This window comes from Hippocampus comes, unplaced genomic scaffold (assembly GCF_001891065.2).
Source record: "Hippocampus comes isolate QL1 unplaced genomic scaffold, H_comes_QL1_v1.1 scaffold186, whole genome shotgun sequence".
Lineage (NCBI taxonomy): Eukaryota > Metazoa > Chordata > Actinopteri > Syngnathiformes > Syngnathidae > Hippocampus > Hippocampus comes.
Window position 1 is genome coordinate 614,060 of NW_017806236.1, and position 11,305 is coordinate 625,364.

The 11,305-nt window shown below is 42.1% G+C and overlaps 3 protein-coding genes across 3 annotated transcripts in view; 2 read left to right on the top strand and 1 right to left on the bottom strand.

Annotated features, from left to right (window-relative positions):
* The first annotated feature begins 201 nt into the window (after positions 1-201).
* The window catches only part of spi1a (Spi-1 proto-oncogene a), a 19,138-nt gene continuing 8,034 nt past the window's right edge, over positions 202-11,305 (top strand). The window contains exon 1 of the mRNA XM_019857029.1: positions 202-597. Coding sequence (XP_019712588.1) covers positions 217-597 — 381 coding nt within the window. The 5' untranslated portion in view covers positions 202-216. The remainder of the gene's footprint in view (positions 598-11,305) is intronic.
* fibina (fin bud initiation factor a) lies at positions 4,289-5,978 on the top strand. Its single transcript, XM_019857033.1, has one exon. The coding sequence runs from the start codon at positions 4,359-4,361 to the stop codon at positions 4,980-4,982; it is 624 nt and encodes a 207-aa protein (XP_019712592.1). The 5' UTR covers positions 4,289-4,358; the 3' UTR covers positions 4,983-5,978.
* tmem276a (transmembrane protein 276a) overlaps positions 9,915-11,305 on the bottom strand; it is a 4,218-nt gene continuing 2,827 nt past the window's right edge. The window contains exon 4 of the mRNA XM_019857028.1: positions 9,915-11,228. Within this exon, the coding sequence (XP_019712587.1) occupies positions 10,981-11,228 (248 nt within the window). The 3' untranslated portion in view covers positions 9,915-10,980. The remainder of the gene's footprint in view (positions 11,229-11,305) is intronic.

Below are 11,305 nucleotides of genomic sequence, written 5' to 3' on the forward strand. Positions count from 1 at the left end.
AAAACATTGTCTTTCCATAGCTTTGCTAATGTTGCAAACTTGTTCACTCAAAAACTGTCAAGTTAGCTCACGATAAAAACTGGCAAAAATATACACCTTCCCTTTTTTTTCATGTTCTGCTCATTTCCTTTTCATCCTTTTTGTTTGAAGGCCCACTTCCTGTCAGCCATTTCTTGGGCCTCAGCTTGACACGGCGGTTTTCACCTGTCCCCTTCTATGTTTAAGCAGCTCTGCTCAGATGGGTACTTATTGTTGCAGTACTCGACAGCATTTTGGAACTGGATTTTGGCCAACCTGTTCTCGTACCCTGTCAGTTTATCCAGCTTCTGCTTCTGTTTGCCGCCTGACTGGGTTTGTAAATCCCTCACTGACTTTGACTTGGATTTGGATTGCGGACTACGAGTTTTCCCCCCTGGCAAATCAGCAAGCACCACGGTACAAATCTCTGTCTGCCTCTCGTGTCTTCTGCAGTTCTCCTCAACCTTTGCCCGAGTCCCTTCTTGCCCTGTGCCAAACTGTTTCAAAGGACTTTTATCATCTTGTCGTTCCATCAGAAGCACCTGTGCTGTCCTCATTTCAGCCATAGAGCCTGAAAATGTAAGTAGTCGCTTTTGACAAAGCAGTAGAAAGTGCCAATATCTGTTTTTAATTCTAACGAATGAAAAATGTAAAAAGCCATCGGAATACTCCGGGAAAGTACAGACACCTGAGAAATCGACTTCAAGTATTTGTACTGGAAAATTAGTGCAAGTATGGGCAGGACATGCAAACTTCACACAGTGGCTGAGATTCAAACTCAGCACAGCTTTACTGTAAGGTAAATGTGCCTACCACTAGGGAACTGAGAGTGTTTTATGTTATTTTCAAAAGTTGTCCTGGAGAACTACTACTCAACCAGTGTTTACTGATAAGAAAATGCACCCTTGGTAGTCAAATTATTCAGTGGTTGACAAAACTGTAACTTTAAGAAAGCATCTTATACGAAATGAACGCGCTTAAAAAGTGAATCAGTCCAAGGATTTCACCCAGTTCATGCAGTTTCAAAGTGCTATGTCAAAGCTCCGACAAGACTGATTAGCCAAAAATCTCCTCTCTGCTCGACTAAACTTTATTTATTTTTTCTCGAGCTTATTGCTTTTGAACTCCAGCCGCCGACATTGCTGTTTTTGCTGCTCACTTGGGAGCCTTCACTGGCGGCTGCTTTCAGGCCCAAGGCAAACAAATCCTGAAAAAAAAAAAAAAACTCCTCTCGTTAAAGACTACAGTTAACGGAAGATTGTTGTCACTCTCTAGCTTTTACAACCTGTGTCTTTACGCAGAGTGACTAAAGGGCAAAAAAAAAAAAATCACATGGCCGTATTCCATGATGTAATTGAACACATGTGGACCAATGACTCGGCCTACTGACACGCTGACATGAAACACTCTCACTCTGTGCTTCCTGCCCTGACAAGTTCAAACGCTGTTCAAACCAAGTATCTACAAGTTCATCAGCTGAACTGTATTAAATAATTGCCTGTTTAGCCTTCTTTCCTGGCTGGTTCTTTGTTTTCATCCACTTCCTGTTTGAGTCTTTGGCCCTGGCTTTTTTTTTTCCCCTACCGCTTTGTCAAAGGAAAGAAAGCTTTGCCGTTCTCGTGGGTGTTTTCATGTCTTTCTTCTCATTCAGTCATCCTCTTGCATCCTGACCCATTTGTTTTTGTCACGCACAAAATAACAAGAGAAGCTGAGGTTTCAGCACTGTGTGGCTCCTCAGTTATGGGGGAGAAAATCTCAAAGTTGACACATGCAGTTTGTCAGTGAGAAATATGTTTGACATTATGGAGGTCCGGGAGGAAGTATATGGAAGAAAAAAAGTCATAGAATAATGTGGGATTCTTTTCTCAGGGGTAAGCAGTGGTTGAACTTCGGATATGATGTCTTGAATGTCCATTTCCCTGTAGGTGGTCTCTTTTAATTCAGGCTTTTTTTTCCCTTGCTGATTTCTGTTCTGATGTTATTGCTCCTGTCAGCAGTGCCTTAGACCGGAAAAAATATCAACCTAACTCGTACCATATCCGTCTAGTTTCATTGAGGTTGTGGGCGAGGCAGTTTTGTCATGCATGACGTTAGCATAATGCGTCAGGTCTCAATTTCGTGAATATCAAAGAATTAACCCTGCACATTTTGGTTTTTTTTTTTGTCTTATTGCACCACTGAACGATGCTCAGTTCATTCAGCTTAAGTCCTTTACATCTGATGCCTCTCCAGTCACTTCAGGTGTGCCCCAGGGCTCTGTGCTGGGGCCCCTGCTCTTCATCATCTACTGACTCAATTTTCCTGAATACAGAAAGGATAATGGATTAACTCTGCATTGTTTTTTTTTTTGTTTTTTTTTTTGCCTTAAAGTTATCACATTTGTGGTTGGAATCTGTACTTTGACCTTCTTTTTTAGTGTTTACATGTCCTCCCTACCGTTTTTTTGTTTTTTTTTGCCTTAAAGTTTTCACGTTCGTGGGTGGAATCTGTACCTTGACCTTCTTTTTTAGTGTTTACATGTCCTCCCTATGTTTTTGTGGGGTTTCTTCAGGAACTCCGGCTTCTTCCCTCTTCCCAAAAACATGAATGTTGGGTTCATTGAATATTCTCAATCATATGTGACTGTGTGATTGCAAATGGATGTCAGTCAATTAGAATAGGGATTCAGCTCGCCCATAACCCTAATGAGACCAAGCACTATAGAAAATGAAGGAACCAAACTTCTCGGGAAACTTAAAGCAATGGTATGAGTTAGCATTGAGCTTAGAATTTTGAAAGGGGAATAAAACTGCCACAGCAACAAAATTATTCTTTGCATAATTCATTGGTTGATCTTACCCATTTACTGTACTTATCGAATCGCACAGTAAGCGTTATTTCACTTTTCATTCCAGTATTATTTCCTATGGGGAAACTGGTTGGACAGTGAATCCCAACAATGCCTGAATTGGACCTTTCAGGTTCAACAGTCAAATGCTGCACGCAAGACTGATAGCAGCACAAAGCCAACGGCATGGACTATTATTACTGGCTTTGTGTTCAAAGCTGACCATATGTTTCCACTTGCTGCTGACATGTATGACCACCCTGTGCTGATGTAATTATCCAGGCCAGGATATGCAGCAGATTGGATCATCACCCCGGGGTGTGTCTATGATATAATCATGAGATAGAGTCACTGGGGTGCCACTCTTGCTTTTGTGGCAGGCCCGTGGTGGTGATCCACTTTAATTAAAGCCATCCTCAACACCGTTTAAAAACTGCTCCTGTGTGAACGTAACCCGACTGAGCGTTTCTTCTGAATGTGTTGATTCTGAATGAATGTGAAGAGTGAAATGAATGTTTCTAAGCCTTTTCTCCGCCATATTTTAGACATTAAGTCATACAGTTATATGACACTTGAGAGGGAATTTATAATGCTTCTGCTTATTGTTTCTTTTTGGGCCCATGTACGAGTCAATAAATTGGTATCATGCACTTAGCCAATTTTATAACTAAATGTCATCATTTTTCAGTACTGAGCACATATTGTAAATTGTGAATTCAGTTTGTCATCATTCTGCTTATTTCAGAATAATCCAATTTGGGTCGACTTCAAAGACAGCTGGGATAGGCTCCAGCACGCCAGCGACCCTCATTTGGATCAGCGGTTCAGATAATGGCGGAATGAATGGCTTGTTTTGAGTTTACTGTGCACATGTTCAAACTGAAGATTGCAATCAATCAGTTAATCAAATTTTATCTAATTGCAAACCTCACATTGGTGTGCCTTGAGAAATCATCAGGTGTGTCTTGGGGAAAATTATCCAATTTCATTTAATTGGTAAAAAAATGATTATTCACGTACTCTTGCCCAAAACAGAGTCGTCAATTAGTGAGTTAAGTGAGATGAGATGCTTATTTCAGTATCACGCATAGACAGTGCAGCCTACTTTTGTGACTTTTTTTTGTGGTGTGGCGTGAGCTTGTTCCACTGTAAAATGCTCACATGTGCCTTGGCTCAAAAAAGGCTGCAAAACACTGATGTAATCAACAACCAACCCTTTCTGTAAATCAAAATTGCTCATTATTACCTTCGGAAAGTGATTTTTTGACGATGTATAACGTCTTGCATTGCGCAAATGGTAATAACATGCTGAGTGTGCGAGTGAGTAGCAGCTTTGTGTGGTCAGCATGATGACCAGGGCCGACAAGGGGCCCCAGCTCAGTTTTACCACGCTGTGCCTTTAGGTGGGGAATGGGGGGAGCAGGGGGAGGCTGTGTAACATGAGCCCTGATGAAAACTCTGCGCCTGATCCCACTCCCAGCGCACATGCTGGGTTGTGGAGAGGAGGCGCACGATGAATCCTCTGTTGCTCATCGTGCTCACAAGTCTGCCCCTGAGCGCGGCGGTCTACGACGGCCCTCTGCAAGCCGAGATCTCCAACGGCACTTTCCATCACTTCTACGTCCCGGACGGCGACTACGATGACACAGAAGACCCTGAAAAGTGCCAGATGGTCTTCAGATTCTCAGACGGTTCCCCGTGTTCCGTGGCCGAGGAGGAGAGTGACGCGCTGGTGCGGGAGGAGCTGATCCTCGCCCGGCTTCAAGCGGAGGACTCGGCGCGGCTACTAGAGAGCATCGGGCGGGTGGTAGCCAACGACCTGGACGGAGAGGACACCTACGGCCGCTTCCTCCGGAGAGAGATATCCCAGATCACAGAGGCTTTCTCCGGTGTGGACAAGTCTCTGGAGGAGCTGGAAGTGAAGTTCAAGCAGAGCCAAGAGAGCGAGCTGAAGGAGGAACAACAACTGAGCGGCTTCGTGCTCAAGCAAGTGGGGGACGTCAGAGACAGCCTGAGGGACACGAAGGACATCTCGCTGGGGCTGAGGGACAAACAGGAACTTCTGTCTCTCATCGTTCGCAGCCACGGGAGTAGATTGAGTCGCCTTAAAACACAATATCTTAATCCAGGATCATAGTCCCTTCATATCATTGGGAAGCATCCGTCTGTAAAGTTTCTGGAGATGTGTCATTCAATGGGACCAGCACGCGTATCAGCGCATTTCTCTGAGCCAAGAGGCAGGCTAAGGAAATCAGTGGTGTATATTGATTTCCGCAAGTTGTAAAGGCCCACGGGGGCGTAAGAATCAGTACATTGTTAAGTTTTTATATGGACAAAGCTCTCAGTCCCATTTAAAATAACATACTGGCCTTTAATATCTCCGGATCTCTTTACGACACTCGAGCACAATCTGAGCTTTCTTGGCATGCTTCTCTGATGAATGGACATGTCATCAACAGTGCATGGTTTTCTTGAATGTACTTTATTTTTAGCATCCCAAAAGACAAGTGAGATCTATGGGGTTATAAAAATGGTCAATACAGGTCATAAAAAAAAAAAAAAATCTACTAGACTTTAACTGACATTTGCACCACCTCTATATAATATTTTTTTTGAAGTAAATTAATATGTCTGAAGCTAATTTTAATATAAATACTCCTCCATTGTCTTTTGCATGAATCCGCAAAGCTATAAAACTTTATTTTGTGTTATTTGTTTTTCCGAAAGCAGTGGCAGACTTGAGTGTCCCTTCAAGTGGTCCATCTTAATTGCCGTCTGGGTCCCGTCATTGCCTCCCAGCTCCATCTGGAAGCATTTCACTTTAATGATAAAATACTTTTATCGGAAGGAAAACGCTCTTTGGAGTCACTTTGTAACAATGTGGGGTTTGTGTAAAATTATGATGATTATTATGTGCATTTTGTGAAGAACTGACTTTAAATATAATGGGAAATAATTCCCAAAGCTCAAATGTCTTCCTCTATGGTGTTACGCAATATCAGGTGTTAGGAAAGTAATGTGTGACCTTTGTAGACGAAACACGATGCCATTAAATGTATACTGCAGAGGTATCTCCTGTATTCTATATTGAAACATATATTTGTTAATAAAAACGTAAGCTCACAGTGACTTTCCAAACAGCACGTATTTTTGGCCAACATTGCCAATATGCCTGCGCTTAAACATATCCCATGCCTGCCAATGACTGTAATTGGCCATATATTTTCTGTCGCTGTCTGTTCCTGTCCGCAAAAGGCACACAGCAATAAATGTGCCTGAGATGATGCCTGAGCATGTTTTTTTAGGGGGGCCAGATGTGCTGCCCGCCAATGGGCTTCAACTGGGTGTGATTTCCTCTGTCTGGTTTCCCTCACACTCCAGCTTCCCCTCTGGGACCCCTTTTTCAAAACAGCTCTGTTTAATACAGCAGCGCACCAATGTAGGCAAGGAGCGCTGTCCGAAGAGGCAGGAGCTCAGCGTACATAGAAACCTTATATGTCTACAAGGCATCGGAAATTTCAGGGGAGCAGCCCATGGTTCTGTTTTCACTAGGTTGCGGGGAAAAAAAAATCCACTGTGTATGTTAAACTTATAGAGGCTCACAAAAGCAACAAGGCGTTTTTTTTTTTTATGGTTGCGGGGAAAAAAAAAATCCACTGTGTATGTTAAACCTATAGAGGCTCACAAAAGCAACAAGGCGCTTTTTTTTTGTAGGGCGGAAGGGGAGGGGACATTAATTCTTCCGACAGAAGCATACTTTTTTGGGGGGGTGGATGAGATGGTTTGGAGCGAGGAGGCCTGCTGCTAAAAGAATGTATTCTCCACACTGACTTATTAAAAGCACAAACAAAGGCAGGTCAGGAATGTGATTCTGGTTCAGAGCTGACCTGAAACACTGAGTCCTCTCAGATGCGTACACAAGACTGACATACTAGATGGAGCCATACTATTAGTCTATTAAATTAAGAATCTGATCTCTTCATGTTACCGGGCCACTTTGGGCAATTTTGTTCTTCTAACTTTTTAGGAACAGTTTTGGGGAGACGGCCCTTTGTCAGTGCAAAAAAATCTAAGTGTATACATTCTCAAAACTGCTGGGCCAAAAGCAGGGGTGGGTAGTGTGGCCAAAAATTGTACTCAAGTAAGAGTACTGTTACTTTGGAATAATATGACTAAGTGAGACTCCAAATAATTCCTTGAGTAAGGGTAAATAAGCAGTCAGTGGAAAAAAAAAACTACCGGATAACTTCAACTGTAACATATTTCAATATTCTGTGACCAAGGCATTTAAAACATCCACAACAATACATGCATTGTGTCCAACAGAAGAAATATTTGCCTTATTCACCAAAATGACTGAATAACGAAACTTTCTCTTGACCAAGTTTATTCAGTACCTATGTTTTATGGTACTGAAGTTGCACTGCAACCAAAGTTAGTGTGTGTGCAGGAGAGAGCCTACAGCATGTACACCAAAAGATGCCCAGTTGACAGTTTGGCTACGTATGACCATAAAACTGTGAGCATATGTCCATCCAAAAGAAGGAAACAACAATAGAAATATCTACAACCGACCTTGCAGAAGTTATTCCCCAAAAAATGGAAGTTGTTATAGCAGCAAAGGGGATTAGATTTTCACTTCCTGTCAGTGTCGAGGCCAGCTCTTCTGATAGATTTGTGATAGTGGGGTTTATTTTTGGAGACGGTGCATCTGCTCTAGCGTGCGACTGTCATGCCGCATTCATCGGGAATGAAAAGAGCTGCCTTGATTTCCCATTATTGAAGTCAGCTGTGACCGCTCCCACGACGGCGCAGCCCTCCCTCTGGCAGAGCCAGCAGCCTGCGCTTCTCTGCAAAATTACCAAGATCGGGTCTTAACCGCCTCAAGAAGTTACGATATCCAGTGTGTCTGCATGCTATAAGTGCTTGCGCCTTTCTCAACCTTTTACCTTATGCTTCTGTTCCTTCTTATACACTGTGCTCGATGAGGTTAAACGCGATAGTAATTGGATGTCTAAATACAGTATTTCAAGGGTTTTATAAAGGCAAACGTTTTAATGAGCGCTATAGGGGTGGTGTAGAGGTTCACATAGCTGACTCTCATGCTGCCTTTTGTGCTAATAAATCAGCCAGGATAGGCTCCAGCACTTGAACAGGATGTGCTCTGTAGATTAGACGAATCTGATGACTTGCTCTGATTGAAGCATACAAAAGTGCTTCGACATGACTATTTTTAAAAGTACTTGTACACCACCATGGTTATCTGCCAGCTACAGTTCGTAAGCACTTCGCACTTTTTATGTGCAGGGAGGCAATAAAATTAGAAACTCAAATGCTCAAGGTGTAAATGAAGTGATTAGACCTCAGATAGAATTTACGATGTGATAATGATCTGTCTGATGATGATTTGCATCTGAGGAGGGTTCGGTTTAAAGCAATGAAACACAGTGATGAGAATCATTCCTACACTTACAACAGGAACTCTTTTGGTATTATTAAATCATGCTATATGAAACAAAATACTCTTTAGTTTGGATGAATCACTTTGGCATAAACATACTTTTTGGCTTTCATTCATCCGTTTATTCGTCTGTTTTCTATTGTCTTAATTGGGATGATGGGTGAACTGGAACCGAGCTTTAAGATGCATAGGAAATCAAAATATAGCGAGGGACTTGCCGTTGTGACCCATAACAGAGGAAAATGTTGGTACATCTACTTACGAAGTCTCTTCATACGAAATTCACAAGTTACGAAACGTCTCAAGTGGAAAATATTGCCTCTTGTTATGAAAGAAATTTCAAGATACGAAAGGTAAAAATACAGTATGGCCTGCAGATCGCAGCTCCGAATTTTCCTGAATGCAACGTAATTAGAGCTGCTCTGCCATTGGCTATTACCGAGCATCATCCTGGCATCCCATTGGCTAAGAGGGACCTCTACCGTATGTGTCTGTGTGTGTGTGGAGATAGATAGATCGGTGTCTGTGCAGCTACTCGTCATTCACCCCTCGGTCATGAGATGTTCCGATAGTTTTACGTAAATGTGAATCACCCACAAAAAGTGTTCACCAGTCGGGTGATCGCTCACTATGCTGATGTTTGCCTTGGACATTTTCGAAGGATTGTTAAAAGCTGACAAAAGCAAAAGTCCTTGGATCAGTTCTTGATAAAACGCCAGGCAGAGAGAGAACTAAAGAGGGCAAAAAACGACGAGGACACAGTTAAAAGTTAAATGACCATCATTTGATTCTTTACTGTATTTTTTGTTTTTTACATTATGCACAACTCTCATTTATTGCGCAATAATCTAATTGTAACATGTATTTGTTACATATTTTGATAGATTTGTATGCTTTAGGAAACATTTGGTTCAGATTTTTTGTAGAGAGGCATTACCTCTCTACTTACAAATTTTCCTAGTTAAGAAATTTCTTCCAGAACCAATTAAATTCATAAGTAGAGGTACCACTGTCATATTTTTAACCACAGCTAAATTGATAACATGGTGAGCCAATTGTTAGTCGCTTTAACTCATCAATACGGTTAGTTTTTACCCCTTGTAGGATCAAAATCTTGATCCAAGATGCTGGGTCGAACCCTTAACCCAATGCGCTGGGTATAAGTAACACAGCTATGTCACCCAATTTGGGCTACTTTTGACCCAGTTGTACGAGTGAAGAATTACTTCTGCATGTGGTGTTGTACAGTTAGTTGTGCACCACCAAAATGCCTGAGGCCGTTTGTGATTTGGCCCGAACTGTTCTGATGCCTTGTTCTTGCGCTGCCTTGGATTTACTGCTACAAACAAGAAAATTTGCTGCCAACAGTTGTATCTTCATCTCAGAACAACACACAACAGAGAAATTGGCTCATTCTAAGATGTAATTTATATTGGAATCTTACGACAGCATGATTGCACTTTTAATGTGAATATGGTTTCGATGTACACGAGGAGTCCATTCTGTGGTTGCAGCTGCAAATAATCACTTAAAGATTTTAAATCTGCTTTCAGTCGCATAGTTGTAAGGAGGAGAAGATTGGGGCAAAGAAATCTCAGGAAATGAGTGAAGTCAGCATTTGGATTTAATGTCACTTAGTTAATCTCCGGTCAACATTGTGGGCAAGTTGTTCCAGTTTTGTAACCGGTGTGCACCTCGTCAGTTATATACATGCAAGTGTCTGGTATGTGTTGCTCTGTTCCATGTTTTGATTAAGACTGCCAATAGAGAAGCAGAAGTAATCACTTTACTACCTCCACCAGTTTCAGTTTTTGAGGTCAATACAGAAGAGCTATCTCCTTTAAAAAAAAAATACCTCATTGAATTTAGCCATAGTTAAATCTACTTTTAGTCGAGGTATTTGTTGCAAGGATTCATTAATAGTTTTTGTCACAAAAGGCACAGACACAAATATTTCTAAACCAATGGATGAAGGACAAGTATGCTCTTTTCTTCAAAAAAATGGAATACGCTCACTGGATAGCCACAATAATAAACAAACATATTGTCAGAGAATACATATTAGACAGTAGTGAAAGTGAGCATTTTTATCATCTTTGCCGAATATTTGATACAGTTGTGCTGGTGGGTGCGCCAGTATGTGCTCCACACAGAATGTTTTGCATGGCTGTTTTATTTTTGAAAAATACTCAGATGGCGAAGACAACCTCAAGAACAACAAAAACACTTCAGTCGGACACAGTTTGGACTTAATGTGCCATATTTTTCCTTTGAATAAACACAAATACATTGGCATACATACGGTTAAAAAGGTACATGTACATAACTTGTGTTGAATGATGCATAATGATACGCGGTTGCCCTTTCAAATGTGACAGTACACATCATATGTTTTCATATTTAATACAGTTTCCAGGTTGTGCTATTCTCTTTCTTTAGTTAGATGTTGGGTGGGTGTTAAGAAATGTGCTGAACTACAGTACTGTCCTCTTGGAGAGCAAGCAATAACACCGATCGGCTCGTCATGAGAGGGGTCATCTTCTGTCCAATATCCACCCCCCCCCTACCCCTTGTGTTCTTGTGCTTTCTTTGTGCCACGATGCACACTGCAGAATTCCTGCACTGTCCTGGACGCAGGTCATCGTGTTGTCCGTTTCGGGTTAGCGTGGACCCATCACACGCAGCCGTTCTCCTGCCGCGGCTTCTGGGCCACGGGGGTGTGCGGTGGGTAAAGGGAGGGGGCGAGTGTGCACAGGAACCCGGCCAGCAGAGTCAGTCCCAGTCCGCCCCACGCGCAGAACATGGACCAGCCATAGCCGTGGCTGATGTCCTCCGGTATTCCAAACATGTAGCGAGGGTAACGCGACAGTTCAAAGTTGATTCCAGCCACACATGTGCAGAGAGAGATGATGCAGCATGTTCCTGTCCACAGGAAGTGAAACACATGACAGATTTTAATTACCGTAGTCAAACTCTCTCAAAAGAAACACAACAATGAA